This window comes from Trichoderma aggressivum (assembly GCF_033847375.1).
Source record: "Trichoderma aggressivum f. europaeum strain CBS 100526 chromosome Unknown scaffold_025, whole genome shotgun sequence".
Taxonomy (NCBI): domain Eukaryota; kingdom Fungi; phylum Ascomycota; class Sordariomycetes; order Hypocreales; family Hypocreaceae; genus Trichoderma; species Trichoderma aggressivum.
This window is the reverse complement of record NW_026946391.1, coordinates 254,777-277,922: the sequence shown is the minus strand read 5'-3', so window position 1 is coordinate 277,922 and position 23,146 is coordinate 254,777. Positions and strand designations below refer to the sequence as shown.

The window sequence follows — 23,146 nt, the reverse complement described above, 5'->3', positions numbered from 1 at the left end:
GGTACTAGGTAGGTAGGTACCTAGGTACTCAAGTACCTCGCCCTCCGTAAATCGCCCAGCGGCCGGAAAAACATTGTTGCTCCGCTGTCCGCAATCTGCCCCTCCCCCTCCATCTGCCAGCCAAAAGATTGAGTCACCCTTGAGAGGCCGATTTCGACCAAAAGGCAGCGCCAACGATCGTCACCAAGTCGCAAGGACGACACAAAAGCACAGCATCATGGCTCCCGTATCCGCTGACCCGGCCGGCGATCTCGCCCTCCAGGTGCTCCAGGCATTGGCCAACGCCGACCAGATTCTCTCGACCGAGGCCTTCCCCAGCGTGCCCTTTGAGACGATCAAGGCTGCTCTGGACCGTCTTTCCTCACGGTCCATGGTTGTATACGAGCAGATTGAGAGACAGGAAGCGATTCTGGAGGCTGAGGCTGAGGAGATTGTCCAGCATGGAAGCCACGAGGCTCGCGTCTTTGAGGCGGTGCACAAGGCCCTTGGCGGTCTCTCCATCCAGGACCTGGAGACGGCAATCGGCGACAAGAATGTGACCAAGGTTGGCCAAGGAAAGGCCTTTAGGGAGAAATGGATCAAGAAGGACGACAACAAGCTTGTCGCGCTGGTTAGTTTCTCTTTGAGGGGAGGAGGAGAGAACAGGAACGAGCGACAAGACGTGATCTAACCCAACCCTGCTGCAGGTCGACTCGATTGAAGACGTTACGAGATCGCAACTCCGCTTCATCAAGGAGACCAAGTCGCACGACGGCAAGATCATCGCCGACCTGAAGAAGCGAAAGCTCATCACCACCGCAAAGGTCATTTCCTTCAAGGTTTCCAAGGGACCCAAGTTTGCGCTGGAAATTGTCAAGGAGGAGACGGATTTGACGGCTGACATGCTGGCGTCTGGAGCGTGGAAGACGGCCAACTTTAGTGAGTGGTCTTATTCAAACTTGCACATACCGTTTGTTGCGGGACACGAGAGTTAATGTTTGAACAGAGCCGTACAACTTCAAGGCCTTGGGCGGGCACCAGGTCTCTGGAGCGCTTCACCCTCTCAACAAGATGCGACACGAGTTCCGGTTAGTTGGCTAAATCTTGAACGGCTACTGGGATTCTATTTGTACACGGAAAGGCTAACTGTTTTCTTCTCCCCTTTACAGACAGATCTTCTTCGAGACTGGCTTCACAGAAATGCCTACCAACCAGTACATCGAGTCTGGTTTCTGGGTATGTCTCACTCCAAGATTCTCCCGTTTTGACACTTGAAGAAATATTAAGCTTGCAAATGCTAACTTTTTAAACTAAATAGAACTTCGATGCTCTTTTCGTCCCTCAAGTACGTTTATAGCTGAGAATTATACCCCCATCCTCTTCTTAGCATCACTAACAATAAACAGCAACACCCTGCCCGTGATTTGCAAGATACCTTTTACATCTCCGACCCCAAGACAGCTGGCCGCCCCGGCCCCGTCTCCGCCGACGATAAACAAAACTACGACGAGTACTTTGAGAACGTAAAGCAGGTGCATGAGAACGGAAAGTACGGCTCCATCGGCTACCGATACCCCTGGGCCGAGGAGGAGTCATTAAGGTATGTGTTTCCTAAGATAAATGTGTATAAACATTCAAGTATCATGCTAACAGGCCCCAGACTTGTTCTCCGTACTCACACCACATCTGTTTCGGCAGCCATGCTACACAAATTGGCGGCGCAAAAAGGACCTGACGGTCGTGTGCCGCCTGTTCGCTACTTCTCCATCGATCGCGTTTTCAGGTAACTATCGATATAACTCCTCATATGTGATGATGGTGACTTACCATATTTATAGAAACGAGGCTGTTGACGCAACACATCTGTGCGAGTTCCACCAGGTAGAAGGTATAGTTGACTTGACGTGATAGCTTAATACTTGTTTTATTATTCGAATGCTTATAATAATTAGGTGTTATTGCCGACTACGGATTGACCCTTGGAGGTCTGATGGAGTTCTTCGAGACCTTCTTTGCCAAGATGGGCCTGACAGAGTGAGTACATCAATTTGGTCTTGAATAAGTCTGCGATTTAATACTAATATGCACTTTGCAGTCTCAAATTCAAACCAGCGTAAGAAACGATAACCCTCTTGCCGAGCATCCCTAGACGCCACTAACAAAGGAAATAGTTTCAACCCCTACACAGAGCCTAGTATGGAGCTTTTCAGCTACCACAAGGGCCTAAAGAAGCTTGTAGAGGTAAGAACGGCGTTACTAAACTAAGCACTACAACGTATTCGGAATGCTAATCGTGGAAATTACGCACAGATTGGCAACAGTGGCATGTTCCGACCGGAAATGCTCGAGGCCATGGGACTGCCCAAGGATCTGAGAGTGTACGGATTCGGCCTCAGCTTGGAGAGACCGACCATGATCAAGTACGCCATTTCAAATATCCGTGAGCTGCTTGGTCACCAAGTAGACCTCAACTTTATCGAGAGGAACGCCGCCGTGCGACTGGACAAGGATTAGATGATGGAGCGCATATAGAAAGCAAGATGAATCGGCATATGATGGATTAAAAAAAGAAGAAGAAGAAGAGTCCAATGCTTGGACAGAGGGGGAGAGAAGAAAGAAGAGAAATAAAAAGGGCAGATTCGGAATATCGCCGTTCTGGGCCACGATGTTTCGATCAAGACGGCAGCAACGATGTAACGACACGGTTTGGTTGCAGAACGCAAAAGTCAAACCTCATCAATGCACTAGACTTTTGAGTCGCTGAGAGACAAAGAAAACAAAAAAAGATCAATCATGGTACTATTGCCCAGAGTATCGCTCCTATTCCGTAAAACGGCAGCGGTGACTGTATTTCCGATTGAGCCTCTTTACTAATGTCCCAATCGGAAGGAATACGCTCTGTGTTTCAGATTATCAAGACGAATGAGAATACTTTGCATCTGTTGATATTCCGTCACTCACAGGAAGAACTTGCCTACATTCTCGTCATTAAACCGAGCAAAGCTTAAGAATCCAGGACTTTGTCTGAGGAATTGCCTGTTTCGGAATATGTAGGTGGGGTTGTTCGCGATCTTGGTGGCGTCAACAGGGGATCGATTGTTAGTCGTATCATGACTGAGCTCAACGTCGGAGTTACGGGATTGGTCGAATCCTTATGGCATTGTTTGAAATGTAGTTAATCCTCCGTCACAAGATTCTACCGAGATTAGTAATAGTAACAAAGATGAGCCACTGAGAATAGGTAGCAGAGCGGACGTAGACCATGGAGTTTGTCGTTTCGTAATTGCACCTAGTTTGCGAGCTTATGAATCGTCTCTTAGAAGATATGGAGATGGACATCACTAGGTGTATAAAGCAATCCGTCTCCTCGTGAGTTGGGATACCTTTTTGTACTCGCCACCGAAGATCTCAGAACTCAAACTTGTTTAGTACACCTTTTATACAACCAACGCAAAAAATGTCTTCTTGGGCTATTGTCGGAGCCACTCGTGGTATTGGAGTAAGTGATTAATGGCGATGTGAACTTACGTGCCCCTTTTCGTGAGGCTAATCATACCACCCAATAGTTTGGATACGTGAAAGAACTGGTACGTTGCTCGTCGATATCGCTCTAGTGACTGATTGCTCACCTATAGGCCAGTCTGCTGATTCCAAGAACACGGTTATTGCTTTGATTCGAAGCCAGGCTACGGCTGGTCCGCTGAATGAGTTGGCCGCAACTCGCAAGAACATCCACGTCATTGAAACGGACATCTCTAGCGTCTCAAGGCTCGAAGAGACTGCAAAAAGCATCAGCAAGGTCACCAACGGCAGCCTGGACGTTCTGATTTACAACGCCTACTCTGCCGGAACTGACGAGGCCAAGCTTTTGCCGCCTTCTGCCTTGTGAGTATTTCATTATTCTGTGTTCGATATTCGCCAGAGAGACTGATTGCGTCAAGCCGCGGAAAGGAAGATCTTTTTAAGCGAGAAATCGACGAATCTGTAAGTCTTGTTAGGGAACGAGAAGCCGATTCATGGATGCTCACACCGTAAGCAGTTGGCTGTGAATCTCTTCCATGCTGTGAATACGATCAATACACTGCTCCCTTTGGTCGAAAACGGTCAGCAAAAGAAGATTGTATACATTTCGTCAGGAATTGGCGATATTCCTACCACTCGCTTCACCGAACTGCCCAATCTTCTTGGGTATGCTGTCAGCAAGTCCGCCGGAAATATTATCATGGCAAAATACGCAGTCGAACTCAAGGCCAAGGGCATCAAGACTCTCTCTCTGAGCCCTGGTTGGGTGGAGACCGACGCTGGTGAGTGTTTGTCATGCTTGGTAACCGAGTTAACCGACCGACATCTGCTGACATTATCTGGCACCATTAGCTCAAGACATTTCCAACTCGCCTGAGGCCTTCCAGTGGATGCTCAGCTCGTTCCAGAAAATGGACCCGAGAGTCAAGGGCATGATCTCGACCGAAGAATCCGTCAAGGCCCAGTTGTCTGTTATTGCTTCTCTTGATGAGAAGCTCAGCGGCGACTTTATTTCCCACCGCGGCAACAATAAGGACTGGTTTTAGACGCTATCACGGCCGCATCTCGACGCTTGTTCGCTTTTTGAGATTGATGCTGAAGAAGGCAAGTTCGTAAGGAAGCTGTGTTTTATAGTTAGCCAAAATGAGCAGAATAAATTGGATTGTTATTAGGAAGAGATGTTATCCTGTGTGAATACTTGTTGCATATGTTCCCAAGAACAAATAATTCTGATTCAGGCCCTTTCCTCGGCGTCAGCAGGACTACGTAAAAACTATGGCTTCCATCAATTTCAAAGTATGAGCGCTCAAAGAAAAGGATAATGCTACGTCATGCTCAAATCTTGGGCATGCCGTCATTATTTGTTCGGAGATCGGTTGGTCCCTGGAATAGATTGTCTTTGTTCCAGCTAACGCAGGTAAGCGTGAGGCTTGAATCCGGTTCATTGCTGCCCTCTGCTGCTGTGATTCCGTCTCGGTGTAAGCCTTGTGCCCTTGACTGGTGTAGGAAGTGCCCAATGAAGAGACTCTCCAGCCAGGAGACTCCAAGCCATGTCTTACCCCAGTCGAACGGCCCACAGATTATGTCTGCCGTCACTTGAGAAACTTCCTCTTTTGGTATGTGTAAGTGGAGTACGGGTTTCGCGGCTTGATTGTTTCGACTAAAAGGCAATTAGTCAGAAAGCTAGATTAAGCCTCGAAGGACAACCACCATGCTCCCTCACCCTTAAACAAAGTGTTGTCAAGAGCGTCTTGCGAGGTCGATTTTTGAATTCTTGAGAAGAGTAGTAGCTGAGAAGATGGTGAGAAGCAATTCCGCAAATGAGCCGCAGCTCAAGGTGCGAATACGTCGCTGGAGAAGCTACCAGCCGACAAAAACCCTAGCAAAGGATAAAGGATGTGATGAGACGACTTCGGAGACATCATCCGAGCATCTGCCATCTGGGCTTCCGTCGATATCATTGACCAAAAGAGTGGGAGTCGAGTTCATCAACGCAGCACATCCCCGCGATGCCACTTCGGCAGTGGCTGTATCTAGCATTCGATCGCATGCAGCTCGGGGAGTTCACGCTTCCCGGCGCGCATCAACCTTGCCGCTAAATATGGATTCAAAAGGAAGGGGAACGCAAGTGGATACTGGGAAAATTCCCCAAGTGGTCGTCGTTTGGCCCGCTAGACTGAACATTCCCCGGTTTGAATGGTTATTCCAAGGGAGCAGACCTATCACAAAGCTTGAGTATTTCCTCTTGGACTACTGTAGGTGATCCTATGCGGACGGTTTTGAGAACTCACCCAAAGCTAACTCGATGTAGACGTAAAGTCTGTTATTCCAGAATCTCGGGATTGGTGTGACCATGGCGAGGGAGAGCTTCCATTTTTCGAAACCGCAAGCCAGCATTGGCTCCCCTTTATCGTCTCGGACGACGGCATGCTAGCCGGGGTCTTTCTGTCCGCATGTCGTAATCTCGTACTACATGAGCGGCAAGGACCAGTTGACTGTGATTACGCACAGGTGGCAACCATGTACAAGGTGGAGTGTATCAGATCTATTAACGCGGACATTGCTGCAGAACGATGCTCTATTAGTAGTGCGTCAATTGCAAAGGCACTGATGTTGTGCAGCGATGAGGTAAGTTTGTCTTACGTTTGATAAGAAACTTTCCGAGATGAAAATCCTGATGCGTTTGATGATAGGCTCTGTGCAAGAATGAGGCCGCTTCGTTCCAGCACTACGAAGGCATGAGGCAAATGATTCAGCTCAAGGGAGGCCTGCCAAACCTTGGTGTTGAAGGTTTTTTACGCAAAGCCTTCAAAGGGTGCAACGTGTACCAATACTTTGGGAAGCCTCATCTCGAATATGCCAGATGAAATGGAGTCGAATCCATGCCGCAAATTGCTGGAGCAGACGGGACGAGAGTGCTTTAATGTCCTTAGGATGATGTTTCTGTCATCAGGAAATGTCAAGTGCGAGCTATAGAGACTTCTTCGCCGTCGATTCTTGGGAAGAGCGATCTCCAGAAGTTGCGAAGGGCGGCGTGGGGGTTCGAGGATGACGATCGTGGTTTGTTGATCCCTTGAGTGGTTGGCGATCGCGATTTGCCTCGTGTCCATCGTTATTGGGGATAGGAACTCACAGAGCTGATACATCACGGGGCGGTTGTGGAGTGGAAGAGGCCGCTTCAGAAGAGAAATTCAGAAGAGGGATTGTGGGAAGATGATGTAGCCGTCAAGATTGGGGCGTGCCTACGCGTCGGGGCAGAAGTGTTGATGGTCTTGGTACATGTACGTACAGAGGGAACAAACAAACCTAAACCAAGGCCAAAGTTAAAGAGGGAAATTGAATTTACCTTACGTTTAAACAATAAATTAACAAAAAAAAAAAACACTCTTATCTTTCTTTCGTTCGCTTCGCACGCCCCATCCATCCAATTTTCTTTTCGCCTTTTTGTTGGTTTTAGAACTGGATAACGACCCCAACAACATGCCCGCGTATCAGCATCGGGCATTTGACCAAGGAATCATTCGGTGCGGCCATTTTCAAAAGATATGTAGAATGAGGCAGGAAATAGGTTTTTTTATAGTACTATGGCGCCAACGAGTCTAATGTCGCCGCCATATGCTCAAGTGAATTCTATAGCAGCCCTCTGAGCAAATTGACCAAAGATACATCTGATGGGACTCTGCGGATCGGATTCAACGCCACAATCTGCGAGTAGGAAAACTATCAGACGCATTTTAGATTCAGGTCTAGTTCAAAACTGTACTATATAGGTATTTAAAGTTGAGTCACGATTCAGCTGGTATATAAAGGGCGTAGAGACCCCGGAGCCAACTCCTCGATGTAGGGAAAGTTGAACATTTCGCCAGAGCCTGGCTGCTACTATATCGAGTGCAAGAGGAACCGTTTGCAGACTCTCAAAATGTACCGGAATCGTGGAAGAGGAGGCAAAACACGGCCCGAGGGCTTCGTTCCACCACCTCCACCACCTTCACCATCATCACCACCTCCGCCATCATCACCACCTCCGCCATCACCGCCATCGTCGCCATCGTCGCCATCGTCACCATCGTCGCCATCATCACCACCAACAACACCAACACAGCCCCCATCGTTAACGCCGTCACGATCGCCGTCACGATCGCCGTCACCACTGCTATCGCCATGGTTGCGGGAACCACTGGAACAAGAGTCACCAGAATTGCCACTGCCCCCATTCTGGCGTCCCCTTCCTCCTCGGCCACCAATTTCTACAGAATTTCTCACGCCTCGCCCAGTTCGTTCCTCGAGACATGCTTTTTCTCATCTAACTGACCCTCCTATTATAAACCCTCATCTTCTTGACCATGCTCCTGCAAATCCTCCTCCTCCACCTTCTTTTCTTTCTCGGCTCCCCTCCTCGCAGCTTCCTCGCATACAACCTGCTGTGGACCGTCCTCTTTCGAGTCGTTCTTCCTCTTTTCACGGGCGCCTTCCTTCCGCTCGCAATCCTCATGGCAATTCTCCTTTCGTTGTACGTGCAGTTGCTCGTCACCGTCAACCTCCTGGGCCTCCTCCTCGTTCACATCTTCCGCTTTCATATCCCCGCCAACAACGTCTACATCCTCATCCTTTTCTGCCTACGTGTCCGCGCCCTACACCAACTCTTCCCACGTCCCACGGCTCTTCCGGCGATGGCCCCCAATACACCTCCGGCTCCCGACCCTCGACCAAGCGGTACACCACCACCTCCCGTCTCTAAACCAGATGGTACGCCCCCAGCTACCGACTCCCCGCCAAGAACCAAGGCGCGAGAGAAGCCTAGCAACGAGCAAACTTGCTTGACATACTGGAAGTGCTGTGCATGTGGCCAGCCGGGAATTTTTGGCGACCGCGTCAAGTCTTGCGTCAAGGACGGCTGCGAACATGACCAATGCAAACGCTGCACCTTTTACAACTCTTACGACGATGAAGGCTTCAAGGAGAAGGGGAGATTCCCCTGGTCCCGCAAGAGTCCGCCCATATCGCCTGCCAAGTATCTGGGCTGGGGAGGGATTATATCATGAGGTCATGATAATCAATTTCTAGGGAGGCACTGAACCTGGAACTGCGATGGAGGGAGTAACAGGGGTGCGATTCTTTGCCTGTCAATGGTTTTTTGATTGGTATCTGATTGATGGAGAATGGGGATAATGTGTTGTGTTGAGATTGCTCTTGTAACACACTCGTTTACGTTATGAAAGTTTGTTGTGGATTGCTCTGTATCTTCGTTGTTAAAGATGGTGACTGTGTGGGCGATTAAATTGCGGTGGAGATTAAAACAGTAATCGGTTCTCGCTCACCTCAGCAGTGTTCATACACTCTGCGATGGAAACAATGTCATTGGAGGAATAAATTCTTTATAAATCACTTCATTTCAAATGTAACAATCGTCATTCGCTGTTCAACTTGTTTGCCGTACATCATCGGAAGCTGTTCAGTTTCACAAACCAACTCATCCATATCGATAGGCATCGCCAGGCAGCAGCCGCACAAGTTCGCGGCGAGTTTTGATTCGCCTGAGGCCACGGCGATCTGGCTGCCTCAACGGAAAAACGATTCGCCTCTGCAGGGAAATCATCGGAAACGACTTCAATTGGACCACGGCTCAATTCATCTCGCGGTTGTGAATCATTGGCATCTCAACCGAATTTGGTGTAAGACGGTTGGCTGGTTTGCAGCATCAAGTGGACCTCGGACTTTATCAGCGTGTGACTTTGTCTTGGCTTGGGAGAGGGAAAAAACTATATAAAGCTTCCATGGTTCCCCTCGTTGATATTCGTCTTCATCTCCTTCATCATCATCGCCTTCATCAGTTTCTTCCTTTTACCGCTGGTGATACAAAACTGAGCGTTGCGATACTGCGGTATTGCTTGTTGTTTCTACCCCGCCACTTCCAAGCATCAGTTGATCATCACCAGACGTCATCCATCATCACAGCACTTGAAGCATCTTCTTTTATCATCATCTCTATTGCCTATTGGACTTGTCATTTATTGTTGTTTCTCTGTGATTTCATCATTGGAATTTTCATCAGTGGTCGTTTCTTTGAATCTCTCTCTACCATTGACCCACTTCTGATATCTCGGATTACCTCCCCTGTTCACATCTCAAACTAACCTGCCGTTGTCATCTTCTCCCATCCATCCATCCATCCATCGCCATCTGACTTGAGTTCTTACCCGCATCAAAACTCACCATCACAATGTTTCGATACAATAACCCCAACGCCATCCCCAGCTGTGGCGTCTACATCATTACCGACGACAACATCAAGTATCTTCCCATCGCGTCTCTTGATGTGCACACTTCCATCGTCGCCTCAACCTCGCGAACAGTCCTGACGCAGACATTTGTCACCACAGGTACCTCTCTCAAGAATGTGAAATACGTCTTCCCCATGTATGACGGTGTCTCCGTGGTGGGATTCGAATGCACCATCGGCTCGCGCGTTATCAAGGGCGTTGTGAAGGAGCGAGAAGAAGCCAAGCAGGAATACCAGGCTGCTGTAGCAAGTGGTAGAATAGCGGGCTTGATCGAGCGGTCCTTGGAGGCATCCGACGTCTTCAGCACCTCGCTCGGCAATATTCCCAGCCGCGCTAAGAGTGTCAAGGTTGAGATTACGTATCTTGGAGAGCTGAAGCATGATGCTCAGGTGGATGGACTGCGCTTCACCATCCCCACCAGGTTGGCTCCGCGATATGGGCAGCATTCCATGACTGGTAGCAACACTTTTCAAGGTGGGAAACACATCACCATCACGGTTGATGCCGACGTTTCCAGTGGTTCGGCCATCAAGAGCATTCAGTCGCCGTCCCATCCAATTTCTGTCAACATTGGCACCCTTTCTACCGCGACATCCGACCCGCCATCTCTACAGAAAGCCTATGCGACTCTGTCCCAAGGGTCAGCAGAGCTAGACAGGGACTTCATCATCCAGATTGTCGCTACCGGTCTCGGTGATCCCATGGCGGTCCTGGAAACGCACCCGACAATTCCAAACCAGCGGGCTTTGATGGCGACGCTTGTTCCCAGATTCAACTTGCCCATGGAAATGACTGAGGTTGTCTTTCTGTGCGATCGAAGCGGAAGCATGGGGGGCGGAAACAAGATTCCCAACATTGTTAATGCGTTGAAGATTTTTCTAAAGTCTTTGCCTGTTGGAGTCAAGTTTAACATTTGCAGCTTTGGATCACGCTATGAATTCTTGTGGGAACGATCCATGACATACGAAGAAGGGACATTGGAAACAGCTATAAGCTATGTCAGTGGGTTCGCAGCCAACTTTGGCGGTACAGAAATGTACCATCCAATGGAGGATGTATTCAAGCGACGATACAAAGACTTGAACCTCGAAGTGATTTTGCTCACTGACGGAGAGATTTGGAATCAGGGAGACCTGTTCAGACTCATCAATACTGAGGTTTCTGAAAGCAAAGGTGCTGTGCGTGTCTTCACTCTGGGTGTGGGATTAGATGTCAGCCATGCCCTGATTGAAGGCGTCGCTCGTGCAGGCAATGGCTTTGCTCAGACGGTGGGAGAGAACGAAAAGATGGACAGGATGTTGATCCGAATGTTGAAGGGGGCTCTGACGCCTCACATTACGGATTACTCTCTTGAAATCAAGTATGATAACAATGATGGTTCGGCAGAAGAGAATGATGACGACTTTGAAGTTATCGAAAGGGTTATGGACGCGATAACCTTGGAAGTCCCCTCCTCAGGACAGGCGGAAGAAAGTCGCATTCAAGAAGCCCAGCAGCCTATATCTCTGTTTGATCAAAGCGTTTCAGACAAGGACTTGGAGATGCCTAATACCTCTAATTCAGTCAAGGGGAAACTTCCACCCTTGACCGTCCCTCGATATCTTCAAGCCCCATTTCAAATCCCACCTCTTTTCCCTTTCACTCGCACGAGTGTCTATGTCTTGCTCTCAGACTCGACACCAGATCGTCAGCCTAAGAGTGTTATACTCAAAGGCACATCTGTCCATGGTCCACTGTCACTGGAAATCCCCATTGCGACTCTTACGGAGAGAGGTACCACTATTCATCAATTAGCAGCACGAAAGGCCACCGGAGAGCTTGAAGATGGTCGCGGTTGGATATTCCACGTCAAGAACCAAGATGGCAAGCTTTTGCAAGAGCAGTTTGACGGTCAATTCAGTGACATGGTGAAGCGAGAGGCGGTCCGCCTGGGGACGCAGTATCAAGTCAGCGGCAAGTGGTGCTCATTCGTGGCCATCCAGGATACTGATAGAAATGCCCACACGGGGGAAGAAGGCGAAGAGAATGACGATGATGGCGACGAAGAAGATGATGGAGATGAAGAGACGGACGAGTTTGAGGAGATCTCGTTTGATGAAATCGCAGCTCCAGAAGCCGCTGCTCGGAAAAGGAAAGCTCGCCGGGCTCAAGGCAAGGCTCTAGGCAAGGCGGCTGTTGCGGCATCTCCTCAACGGGGTTTTGCCGCAAGAGTGGCCCGAAAGTCCGCAACGTCCGCCGATTCAGGGGTTAAACGGCAAAAGGTTGCCTCTCAACCCAATCAACGAGCACAGCAGCTAATGTTACAGCAGCTACCTAGTCAACAAGCACATCCGCTAATTGCACAGCAACAAGGGATAATGCCACATGGGATGCAACAGATGATGCAACAGGGGGCTGTACCACAGATGGCGGGTGGTATGCCAGCTCAAGCTCTAATGCTACGGCAGGCTCAGGCACAGGCTCAGGCACAGGCACAGGCACAGGCTCAGGCACAACAGACGCAGAGTCAAGCAGGGAGGCCGCCACAGACAAGCAATGGTAGTTCTTTGTTTGGAAGTTCTGCTCCCATTCCTTCTTCTGGGGGCTTGTTTGGTAGTTCTACTACTCCTTCTACTTCTGGTGGGTTGTTCGGTTCTGCGAACGGTTCTGGTCCAGCGACTGGTGGTTTGTTAGGCGCTGGAACGTCGTCTCCCATGCCATTTGGTAACTCGTTCAACGCATCTGGTGGTTTATTCGGTTCTGCAAATAGTTCTCCTCCAGCGACTGGTGGTTTGTTCGGCGGGTATGCTTCTACTTCTTCTTCTGGTGGCTTGTTTGGCAGATCTAACCCTTCCCATTCTAGTGGTTTGTTCGGCGCTGGAACATCATCTTCCATGTCATTTGGTAACTCTAATAACGCATCTGGTGGCATTGGTAGCAGCGGAAATGATGTGCTGTCAACGCTGTCTGCTTTGCAGACATTCGCTGGCAATTGGCAATGGAGTCCAAGTCTCGAAGGTATTTTGGGCATCGCACCGCTGGCTGCCTCTGTCAAGATTGAGTTGCCTGGCCAGTATACCCAACACATGGATGTGTTGGCAACGCTTTGTGCTGTGGTATTTTTGAAGAAGAAGTTGGCGTCTGAAAAGGACTCTTGGGAGCTGCTTGTGCAAAAAGCAGAGGATTGGCTGAGGGCCCAAACAGGGGCAGACGTGCTGGAGTTGGAGAAGCAGGTGGAGCAAAAGTTGTGGCCAGCCTACTAGGCATTTATGAATTATGAATCAGATTGTCAGCAGCACTCGAAGCTCAATTGTTTCTATTGTGGTAAGGGATGTTGGATCACGAGGTAGAGCACATGAAGATATTTAAAGGGGCGTTATTTACTCACCTACAATATCAAGTGTCTGATACTGTCACTAATTTCTTCTACTATTGAATCTATTTTCTGCTACTATTGTTATATCTTTCTAGTATGTGCTACTATTGGTATATACTTTTAGTCTGTGCTATCATGGGTATATTCTTCTAGTACCTGATGGTATAGCTAAATTTCTCTATAAGTATTGTCGTTTCTGGTCAATGTATTCATCACTGATGAGTTTGGTTGAAAGTTTGTGACATGATGCTGGTTACCTGCGTTGGGGCATTGGCTAGTATTTTCCAGTCCAGATATATCAAGATTGCTATTTCTAATTTACACTTAATGCTGTACAATCGATTCACCATGCTGGGTGATAAATACTCAAGAGGGACTTATGGTAAAGAGCTTGAGAGTGAGGTAGACAGGTATCAGTTATAAGACCTTTGACATCTCAGAGTATCAGCGTAATACGTGAGCCTCATCCATGGGTTGGCACACCGTCCCTTGCCTTTTGTATAGCAAGCTCCCCCAACCTGGCAAGTTCCATCGAAAAGGCATCCAGAAGTTTCAGGTGCGTCAATTCGGCCAGCGTGAGCTTTCGTATGGGGATGCTTCTGAATAGCGTAGGGGCGCTCTTGAGTATTTCTAGATCTCCGGGAGCGGTTTCGTCGAGAGGGCTTGAGAGGATATTGGAAAATAGGGCGAGTATAGCGCTGATGGGGTAATAGATGATGACCCTGCATAGAACATAGAATCAGTAGTTGTTTAGCTTTATTATACAATATTCATCAAGAGAGAACAGGGTGTGGTTGATCATACCAGAAGCAATCGTCTGTTATGACGTGGAGAGCTACGCGCAAGTATACCAACGTCGATCTGCTAGCATCCAGGGAGAGATTGAAACTAGATCGTACGCCCTCGTGATAGTTCCCTGGTGACTGAGCCATGCACCTCCCGCTCGCTCGATGAACGATTGCGACAAAGTGGTAGTATGCCAACCGAACCATGGAGGACTGCATGCTGACATCTGCACTCACAGGTGTCGTTTTGCCAAATGTGAGTGTCGGGCGGAAATCAGGTGGAAGAGACATACGCCATTGCTCAAGGGATTCATCAAGGACACGGATGCTTTCAAGAAGCTCACATTGCGATTTGCGGTGCGCCATGGGCGAATACAGAGCGTCGTAGGCTCGAGACTTGATCTGAGAAAGGAGAAGTTCCCAGGGATACATGGGGACGGTTCGGCTACCAAGGCCAGGGATGGTGTGGCTCTGGATGTGGCGGTTTTGCATTACGGAGTAGTCAGGGGGGAGTGTGAGATCACAATGGATGTCTGACAGACACGATGGCTGGCCAGTGCGGATGCAGAGGTCTTTGTCAAGGGAGTAGCAGGTCCAGAAGAGATCGCGGAGATGATGAGTTCGGTCGTTCTTGTCGTAGGCTTGCGAGGTCGGGGGTGAAGATGCTTGATTTGAAGATGATGGAGAGGAAAAGTAAGATCTGGCAACGTCTTGAGGGTTTGTGTGGGCCTTGAGAGCAAAGATGAACCGTGTAGCGATCGATAGGAAGAGGCCCATAGACTGGAGGTCGCCCAGGAAATAATAAACAATGGCCTGATGTGGATAATCAAGTGTTAGACAGAGTGCACCATGGTTTACCACACGTTTGGATGACTAGGGAGGCCAAGCGCGGCTTGAAGGAATAGGGGAAAGAATTTTCGAAGAAATCAAGTTACTGGAAGGGACTGGAGCATAAACGTACTAATGTGACGAGGGTTTGAAGGCCATCCCCTGTCATTTCTTGCGTAACCTGGGGTATTAACGACCTGGCTGCTGCTAAATACGACTCACAGGACATCGTCGCAGCAGAATCATCTTCAATATGTAGAATAGAAGCTACAGCTAGAAACGAGTAGACGCACGCTCTAGCAGCAACGACAGAAGGAGAATCAGGCGAGGAATATGCCAAGTCGAGTGTCTTGGCAAAGAGACCTTTACTTAGGACGGGAAAGATGAGGCACACAGTCGAAGAGCAATAGGCCGCGGCATATCTCTCCAAAGTCGACCTTTGAGGGAGCTCGCAAGGCTGAGCACCGGCAGCTATTGCATCCGAGTCTAGATACAGACGGCGCGGACTGTGCCATTGGCGACCAAATGAGCAGAGGGTCTGAGGCGTCATACGGCTTCCAGTGCGTGATTCGATCCATGCTTGTCCTTTCTCAGAGAAGAGCGAGATGCCAGTAAACGAGGTAGCGTTGCGGAGGTCGGACTGAGACGAGGTCGGGTATTCAAACTGAATATCTGCGAAAAAGTTAGACAAAGATGTAAACAGATGGCGGGGAAAATAGACATGGATAGGTGAATATAGAGAGAGAGATGTATATGAAGAATAAGGTGCTTAGGCTGTTATGCTCGTACGAACAAGCACACCGTCCAAAGGATAACAAAGTCCAAGTACAAACAAAGCTAGGGGAAAACGAAGAGCAAGGAGGCGTGGTAATTCTATAATATGCCGTCATGGTAAGGAACAACAAGGTGCAAGAGGCCGAGATTGGCGAGCAAGGTTCTGTCTCGTTAACCAAGAGGATCAGGAGACTTACCATCATCGTGCTGGGATAACCGTTGGGCTAAGATGACCTCCATTCTGGTAACGGAATCTGGAGTTTGGGCAATCTTATGATCCGGGCTTCTCAAGGCGGGTCAGCAGTTGGCATAATGCCAAGGAATACTCGATCCGCATGTCCGTACGTGGCACGAGCTGGGGATGAGGCTACGAATGAGGAATGGCCTTACCCTTTCTTCTTGGTATTTGCCACCAATCGGCGGTAGGTGCAGGCTAGGTCATGGTGTTTACACCAATTGCATTGTGGAACGTCGGCATCGCATTGGATCTGTCATGCCGGTCTGTCAGTTGGTTCCTGGCCCGAGGCTTGTCTTGATCGGAGCAATCTTGCATCTCCATTGGCCCACCGGGCGAGAAATAAAGTTGACAGACACGTTTGACATGTATTGCCTCTCCTGTCCAAGATCCACTGGCTCTGGTGGGAACGCACCTTTCTCCTGGAGCACGAATCACACGCCTTTGCACGCCGTCCCCTGTTTGATTTGCGAGGCGCCCTAGTATCCATAGTGTGTTGACTGAAGCCAAACGAGGTTATTTTCCCGATCAAACGAGTTTATCGAAATGAATCAGACAATGATCTGAGTCGACTCAGAATTGCGAATTCGACTGCGGGCGCAGAAGACAGGAGATCTGGGAGCAAGAGATGGTTCTCTGAATCGTCAAAACTTGGGGATTTGACCGCTGAGTCAGCGGAATTCGGAATCATCCCCTGCAGCTCACGATGTGCCCGGGATTTGGTGGCTGACATCCTTGTTGCGGTGTTCTGAGAGGAACAAGTTGCATCGCGTCCGAAGCGAACCTAAGATGGATTAGTAAGGCCGGTGGAATGGAGAGAGAGGAGAGAGTGTACACGCACAAGCAATGCCGGAGTCACAATTCGTAGAAAGATGGAAGAAACGTAAAAGAAAAGTAGATGGAAAGAGAGAAGAGCAGCGAGATGGTAAAAGGTGAGATTGCCAAGGCTGCACTCACTTTATGCATTTACTGCCAGTTATTGTATTAAGGGAATTTTATCTTCCGTGCGTGTCCGCTGACTTTCCTTCTTCCCCAAGGCTAAACCACAACCGGATATCTCTTTGTCTCCTACTCTTCCCCATGCTCAACCATTTTTGACTAGGGACAATGCCACACAAGAAGCCTGAGATTAGCGAGTCAAGTTACAATTCTGTCCAGTGTCATATCCCCGGCTTGGTTGTCATCGTTTGACACATTCGAAGCTTCCATCAACCACAAGTTAGATGCACTACCGGATCGAACAACGGTAAGTTGTTACGTCTATTCATCCTTGCTAAACTGGCTAACCAACGTTACTAGAAGCAGGATTGGCTTTAAACAATTCGACAACTGACTCCTTGGAAGTACGACTCCAAACTCTACCCATGACGCTTGTCAAATCAATTCGACACACACTGGTGCTTAATGACCCCATCGAGATGGACCCTCGCCTGATTCAATCTTGGCTATCAACTCTTCCTTGTTCTCGAGGACAAACTCGTCCCACGTCTTCAACGATAGACCGGGAATCTACAAGCATTTGTCGTTAGCGTTGCACGGAGATTACCGGCAACCAAGTAAGTGTCAAAACTCACTTCATGCGCCTGAATGTAATCATGGCTTGCATAAACCTGTCCAAAGTACTCGAAAATCAAAAGTTGTTCCGTAAAGTCCAGAGCGGACTCAGGAGACATGCCAACACTCTCAAGCCGTCTTTGGAACTGCTCCGGGGTTGATTTCCGGTACTCAAAGGGAATTCCAATTACTGACCATTTCTCATTAGCTCCACGCTCTGCCTCCAACGACCCATGAAACGTACCCTTTGCCAGTGTGACAAGCTTTTCGCCCTCCGATATCGCCTGGGCATAAAACGCGATGGACTTTCCAAAGTAGGTCTTTGGGTTCTTCACGACGGTACGGACGAGCCTACCCGTGTCGGTGATGGCTACGTTTGGCAAAATTGTGCCGAGGCCGACTGGAAACTCGCGCACAAGCTTACCGGAAATCTTGATATGAGAATCGTTTAGCTTCCATATCTCTTGAGCCTCGACGCGAATGGAAACGCACCTTTTGTGGCAAATACCCCCGAGGGTCAGTCAAGCAGTTTTCAAAGTAGTTGGGGAACAGAACCGTCGTCGTCTTCTTCCAAAGCTCGTGCTTCTGCTCCTTGATGTACTCCGTCACGTCTGCCTTGCTCTTCCAATGGTGGACATGGTAGAATCTTCCCTGGGAAAGCTCCATCGGATCAGGGAGAGCGCTCCAGACAAAGTGCTCTAGCGTCGGGATCTTGGCAGCAGCATCGGCCAAGGCCTTACCCTGGGCGATCTCGATGACTTTGGATCTCGAAGCCCAGAAATCAGTCAGGGCAAAGATGATGCTTGCTTCGGCAAAGATCTTTTCCAGTGCCTTAGGGCCGTCGTTGAGGTCTACAGCTTGGACATCCACCCCTTTTGCAGAGAGTTGCAAAGCAGCGGGCTTGGAGGCATCACGCGTAAGACCCTTGATACGATACTCGTTGGGATACTTGAGAAACTCTTCAACGACGGATCCTCCCTAGCTCAGCCTCAGGTTAGATGCTAGATGGATCTGTCTGGATGGGGGATTGAGATACAAACCTGTAAGCCAGTAGCACCTACGACGACGACTGTTTTAGGAGACATTTTGATCTAATGTTTGCTGCTTTGCTTGGCAGGAGTTCCTCGATGCTAATGTGTTTCCGAATGGTTTTCCTAGGATTGGAACCTGGGAGATCATCTTTATATACTCCTTCCCCAGCCCCAGCCAACACGATCCAATTGCGCAATTTCGACCGAGTAAGCGGAAGACGTACGACCTTGCTTCACCGACATCTTGAGATTCGAGTCAGAATTCTGTTGAGAATTTCCGACATTCTGTCAACCCTGGCCTAGTGCTGTGTGTCGAGACGCGGGGATGTGCCTCAACGCTCTGCAATGTGACCCCTGACGTTGCATTCGAATGCCGTAGCGCCGGCTGAAGATCTTCCCAACCGACACCAACGCCAACGGCAGCTATCGGCTGTTTCAATTCTCCGCTTTGCAGAGCATCGTCGTCACTCATTTATTGACAGTCTACACCCGTCTGACACAGATGTCCTCCGTTGAGACTGTGTGCTTTCATGAGCCCATGCTCGGCCTCGGACCTTCAGTGTTGTGCGAGCCTTCGTTTTTCGGATTGGCGTTCCCACAGACTCCTCCGTACCCATCTTAGATTTTGCATCAGCACATGGTAAAGTCATGTTACAACTTGTGTGGATTCTGATTGCTAATGTGCAGTATATTTAGGTAATACGAAAGACTACAAGTCCTCCTCTCGTTCTACAACAGGTCTCCCTGATCCGATGACTCAGTACAGGGCCCATCACATCAAACGGATTTCCCGATTACCAAGGAATCTCCCCACCGTCCAAGTCCAAAAATCGCCCCGTAGTCTCTTTGGACGCCGCGTCAATCAGCTTCATAACACCAATCGTACTGTCTTCCACCGTCACGGGCGCCTTTTCGAGCCCTTGAGCCTTGGCCCCACGATTTCACATGTCCGTCTGTACAAACCTAACAGCATTTTAGAAACCAGATTCTATTACCAATGTTTGAATCATGTTACCCAGGGCTAATGGAAAGAGCAATCACATTGCTGTGCTCAATGCTAATCATCTTCATCAAAAAGTTGCCGGCCATCTTGGATATCCCATATTCCGTCGTGATGGACCATGTGTTGAGCTGACTGATACTGGCCACGCTTGTAGATATGTATACCAGCTTGGATTCCTCCGAGACACCCAAGAGTGGAATAGTGGCCTTGAACAGCCGAAGTAAGCCTACGGTGTTGACCTCAAAGTGCTTCAACATCTCGTCCTCGGATATTTTCGCCACGGGGCCAAAGGTATCGCAAATACCGGCATTGGCAATGACCAGATCCAAGGTTGTTATACCAAATTCATCTTTGAGAAGAGCAACTCCCTCTGTAATACTCGAGGCAACATTCATGTCAAGCGGGAGTACAATCACCTTCGAACCTTGCCCGCAAGACAGGGAGTGAAGTCTTTCTTCCTGTTGAGCCGTGACATGTCGAACCGTTGCAATCACTGTGGTGTCAGGCCGTAGCAGTTATTTGGCTACCAGAGATGCCCCGATACCTGATCCAGCATGGTTTAGCCCTTTCTACTTTGCGAAAGAGGAAGATATCCGTACACACCTCTACTAGCACCAGTGATAAGAATGGTAGGTTGAGACATTCGTGAATAAGGCTTTCGACTCTATGAGTGGTATTGCACTTCAGGGCAAGACGTAGACAATCATGCTTCGCATTAAATGCTTTTTCACGCCGTTTTCACTTTTCCCGAGACAACATCATCTCCATCACCAAAACCTCAACCATGTGTGTTCTATTGTGCGATTACTAAGCGCTGATGATGATCGTTGTCGATGTTTGTCCATTGGTTCGTTGCAACGTTCGGAAATCTTTCAAGTTCCGAAACTGGATCTCGGACTTCGCTTATTTCCTGTCTTTCACGTTAGTAGGATCATGTCATGAAGCAGGCCTTAAACCCGAATTCTGGTACATTTCTCACCTCCCGGCTAAAAATAGATGACGGCGGGCTTCTCGTATCATCAGCAGCTAATCGAAACGGCTAGAATCCCGACCACTTTTGACAGGGCGTACGAGATTCCAGCAGATGTGCCCGTCTATTAGGTTGAACATATGATCAGTAATTTCGGGTAGCGTAGTCTTCTAAGCGAGGGAGCCGATTTCTCTGTCATCTAACACGGATGTCTCTGGTGATTGCACCGGCTGCGTCGTTTGTAGGCCGAGACTCTTGAAACTAGATGGATGGAGATGGAGGGGGAAATGGTGGTGTTTGGAAATGATACTAAAAGGCATATCAAGTATCACCAAGTTGTGTACTGAGAAATCTCTCTCGGGACGGCGCGCCATAGCTGGTGAAATGCAAAACAACGATGAGCTTCATGTCGGAGCGTCAAAGGTGATGATGCTAGCACTAAAGACACTTTCGAGAGCCGTTTTATAAAATCAATTCATCATCCAAAAGGGGTGATATTTTTAACAAAGCAACAATTCCGTTTGGCGAAATATGTCGAATCTCGATGTCTGCCCCGATGTCAACTCCTCTTCCACTCTCCCTCTTTTCTCCTTTCCGTCACTCATTTGCGTGTGCGTGCTTGTAGACATAGCCAGGTGAGAGGGCATGGCCTTGTTCAGACGAGGGGACATGGTCGCACTGCATTGTTGCTGGGAAATATGCCCACTTATCAGAGCCGTCAGCGTCAGTCCGAGTACATGAAAAGGAGACGTAGGGGCCGTTGGCAATGTCATCCAGGTTGACAGGGTATATCCGAATGGCCTCTGTAGGGACACCGGCCGTAGTAGCAACTCGTCGAGAGCCGTCTTTAGTCATAGCGACCAAATTTGCATTACCGCCAAATTACCAGGTGGCCAATGCAATCACAGGGCTGTCACATTTATCAACCTCCTAGAGCTTGAATGTTTTGTCGAAACTGGAGGTGAATGCCAAACCACGAGCGCTGTCGTAGTCAGAGCTTTAGTCAAGCGGGCTGGAAAGGGACAGCAACCGTGAAGGTATATGCACAAGCTGAATAACAGGAGGCTGGATGTAATTAGTATAAATAGGTACTCCCTACCTGATCAGGCCAGTAGAGAAGAAAGCTATTGGACATACCTTCAAAAAGGCGAGGGGACATGGCCTTTGTGAGGCGGGGATGTTCGTATCTTTTTTGTCAAAGACGAGGGAGGACGAAGACGAAGATTCATCTGTGTGGCTTTGCAGCGTTCGTGGCGTATCAATCTTGCCACGGGATATTGAGTCTTCTCTTCAGGCCTATTCAAGGTGACATCCAGCTCGTTTAGTTGCGTCGAGTACCGTTACAAGGTCCGTTACTGTTGACATGTTAGCATAGATACTCGTCTAAGCTGGAAATGAAACATACGTGGCACAGAGCTTCGCCCGTTGATAAATAATCCGGGTGTGAATCCGGGTCTCAACCAGCGGGGCCAGCCGGCTGGGTCCTCTAGTAGCACCCCGGCCAGCCAGCCTTGCTTGATAGGCGAGGATGTTGGTATCCTTCTCGTCGAACACGAGGGAGGACGAAGACGAAGACGCGAGAGGACAAAGATGAAGACGAGGGCCAGGGAGAACGAAGACGAGGGTGAAGACAAAGATCTAGTTGCCTGGCTTTGCAGAACTCGTGGCGCGTTGTTTGCCATGGGATATTAAACCTTCTCTTCAGGCCTATTTGAGGTGATATCCAGTTCGTTGAACTGCATCGATATCATGGATACAGTATGTTACAACCATGGGTGTATGCTCTTCCGGCGCTTGATTCTTCTCCTTTCTAGATGAATGATCCCATCCCCTGACAATGCAAGGGCTAATCTTGAATCGTATGGTGACGCAGCTCTTGATGGCTAGTTCTGTCGACAAGTTAGCATACGTACTTCTAAACGCACAATACAAATACGTGAAACTGACCTTCGTCCGTTGACAAATAATCCGGGCGTGAATCCGGGCTTCAACCGGCGGATGGGTCCTCTAGTAGCACCCCAGCCATCCATTCTACATGAACGATTCCATCCCCTGATAACGCGAGGGCCAATCATGAATTGTATGGTGACACAACTCTTTATAGCTGGTCGGAACCGAGCTGGACTTGACTCCCACGCTGGTGCACTGCCACCTTTCCTAGAGCTGCAGCTGCATCCTCCTCTCCTCCTGAGCCTCCAGGGCCAGCCGGCTGGGTCCTCTAGTAGCACCCCGGCCGGCCAGCCTTGGCGACTACATCAGCCATCTTGATCTCGATAGCCTCTCTGCGCTCCGCCGCCTCAGGAATTTCGGCAGCAAGGTGACCTCGGCATCACTATACCTCCTGCCACCTCGGTGCGTCATCAATCCCTGTGCTTCCAGAGTAGTAGGTAAGGAGCCTTGGCCTCAATTTCCCCAATGTTTCGGACCTCTTGCGGGAAGGACGGCGCAGGCGAGATGGGAAAGCTTTCTACCTTGGTCAGCATCGTGAATGCGTCTCAGATGAATGGCAGAAGTTTTTGATGAGGATAATTGGCTGGCTAGACGATCTTACAAGAGAAGTGGCGGCTTATGAGAGATGCGATGCGCTGTAACGGAGCAAGTATAGAGTAGCTCAAACGTTGGAAGAGAGGAGGGAGAAGGGAGCAGTGGGCAGTGAATAGACTTGAGAGAGGATGGAAAGGTCGAGAAAACAAACGAAACCGTTCTGAGTATCTCTTTACCTTGAGGAACGTATCCCGTCCCCCGAGCAGAGAGAAACGACAGAGATCTCAGCAACGTAGTGGGCTTCGGCGTCAATAACTCTCCTACCACACTCGGCACCACGATTCA

The 23,146-nt window shown here is 49.1% G+C and overlaps 8 protein-coding genes across 8 annotated transcripts; 5 read left to right on the top strand and 3 right to left on the bottom strand.

The window, feature by feature from the left end:
- Positions 1 to 217: 217 nt before the first annotated feature.
- Triagg1_6400 (uncharacterized protein) lies at positions 218 to 2,493 on the top strand (the record flags this gene model as incomplete). The annotated part of the gene is made up of 12 exons (XM_062901021.1): positions 218 to 610; positions 687 to 918; positions 986 to 1,067; positions 1,149 to 1,215; positions 1,298 to 1,324; positions 1,386 to 1,579; positions 1,640 to 1,762; positions 1,818 to 1,867; positions 1,932 to 2,013; positions 2,075 to 2,092; positions 2,151 to 2,220; positions 2,290 to 2,493. 12 exons carry the CDS (start codon positions 218 to 220, stop codon positions 2,491 to 2,493), a joined length of 1,542 nt encoding a protein of 513 aa, XP_062754653.1.
- A 943-nt stretch (positions 2,494 to 3,436) lies between these two features.
- Triagg1_6399 (uncharacterized protein) lies at positions 3,437 to 4,547 on the top strand (the record flags this gene model as incomplete). The annotated part of the gene is made up of 6 exons (XM_062901020.1): positions 3,437 to 3,478; positions 3,546 to 3,566; positions 3,620 to 3,864; positions 3,921 to 3,963; positions 4,019 to 4,283; positions 4,354 to 4,547. The coding sequence occupies 6 exons, from the start codon at positions 3,437 to 3,439 to the stop codon at positions 4,545 to 4,547; spliced, it is 810 nt and encodes a 269-aa protein (XP_062754652.1).
- A 1,055-nt stretch (positions 4,548 to 5,602) lies between these two features.
- On the top strand, positions 5,603 to 7,812 carry Triagg1_6398 (uncharacterized protein; the record flags this gene model as incomplete). The annotated part of the gene is made up of 4 exons (XM_062901019.1): positions 5,603 to 5,756; positions 5,813 to 6,129; positions 6,435 to 6,561; positions 7,397 to 7,812. The coding sequence occupies 4 exons, from the start codon at positions 5,603 to 5,605 to the stop codon at positions 7,810 to 7,812; spliced, it is 1,014 nt and encodes a 337-aa protein (XP_062754651.1).
- Positions 7,813 to 7,844: 32 nt separating this feature from the next.
- Triagg1_6397 (uncharacterized protein) lies at positions 7,845 to 8,543 on the top strand (the record flags this gene model as incomplete). Its single annotated transcript, XM_062901016.1, has 1 exon — positions 7,845 to 8,543. The coding sequence occupies one exon, from the start codon at positions 7,845 to 7,847 to the stop codon at positions 8,541 to 8,543; it is 699 nt and encodes a 232-aa protein (XP_062754650.1).
- A 1,178-nt stretch (positions 8,544 to 9,721) lies between these two features.
- Positions 9,722 to 13,024, top strand: Triagg1_6396 (uncharacterized protein; the record flags this gene model as incomplete). The annotated part of the gene is made up of 1 exon (XM_062901015.1): positions 9,722 to 13,024. One exon carries the CDS (start codon positions 9,722 to 9,724, stop codon positions 13,022 to 13,024), a length of 3,303 nt encoding a protein of 1,100 aa, XP_062754649.1.
- Positions 13,025 to 13,600: 576 nt separating this feature from the next.
- Positions 13,601 to 15,764, bottom strand: Triagg1_6395 (transcriptional regulator family: Fungal Specific TF; the record flags this gene model as incomplete). The annotated part of the gene is made up of 4 exons (XM_062901014.1): positions 13,601 to 13,859; positions 13,942 to 14,735; positions 14,884 to 15,422; positions 15,722 to 15,764. 4 exons carry the CDS (start codon positions 15,762 to 15,764, stop codon positions 13,601 to 13,603), a joined length of 1,635 nt encoding a protein of 544 aa, XP_062754648.1.
- Positions 15,765 to 17,160: 1,396 nt separating this feature from the next.
- On the bottom strand, positions 17,161 to 18,398 carry Triagg1_6394 (uncharacterized protein; the record flags this gene model as incomplete). Its single annotated transcript, XM_062901013.1, has 4 exons — positions 17,161 to 17,268; positions 17,334 to 17,744; positions 17,806 to 18,291; positions 18,354 to 18,398. 4 exons carry the CDS (start codon positions 18,396 to 18,398, stop codon positions 17,161 to 17,163), a joined length of 1,050 nt encoding a protein of 349 aa, XP_062754647.1.
- A 957-nt stretch (positions 18,399 to 19,355) lies between these two features.
- Triagg1_6393 (uncharacterized protein) lies at positions 19,356 to 19,990 on the bottom strand (the record flags this gene model as incomplete). The annotated part of the gene is made up of 2 exons (XM_062901012.1): positions 19,356 to 19,840; positions 19,951 to 19,990. The coding sequence occupies 2 exons, from the start codon at positions 19,988 to 19,990 to the stop codon at positions 19,356 to 19,358; spliced, it is 525 nt and encodes a 174-aa protein (XP_062754646.1).
- Between the last annotated feature and the right edge of the window lie 3,156 nt (positions 19,991 to 23,146).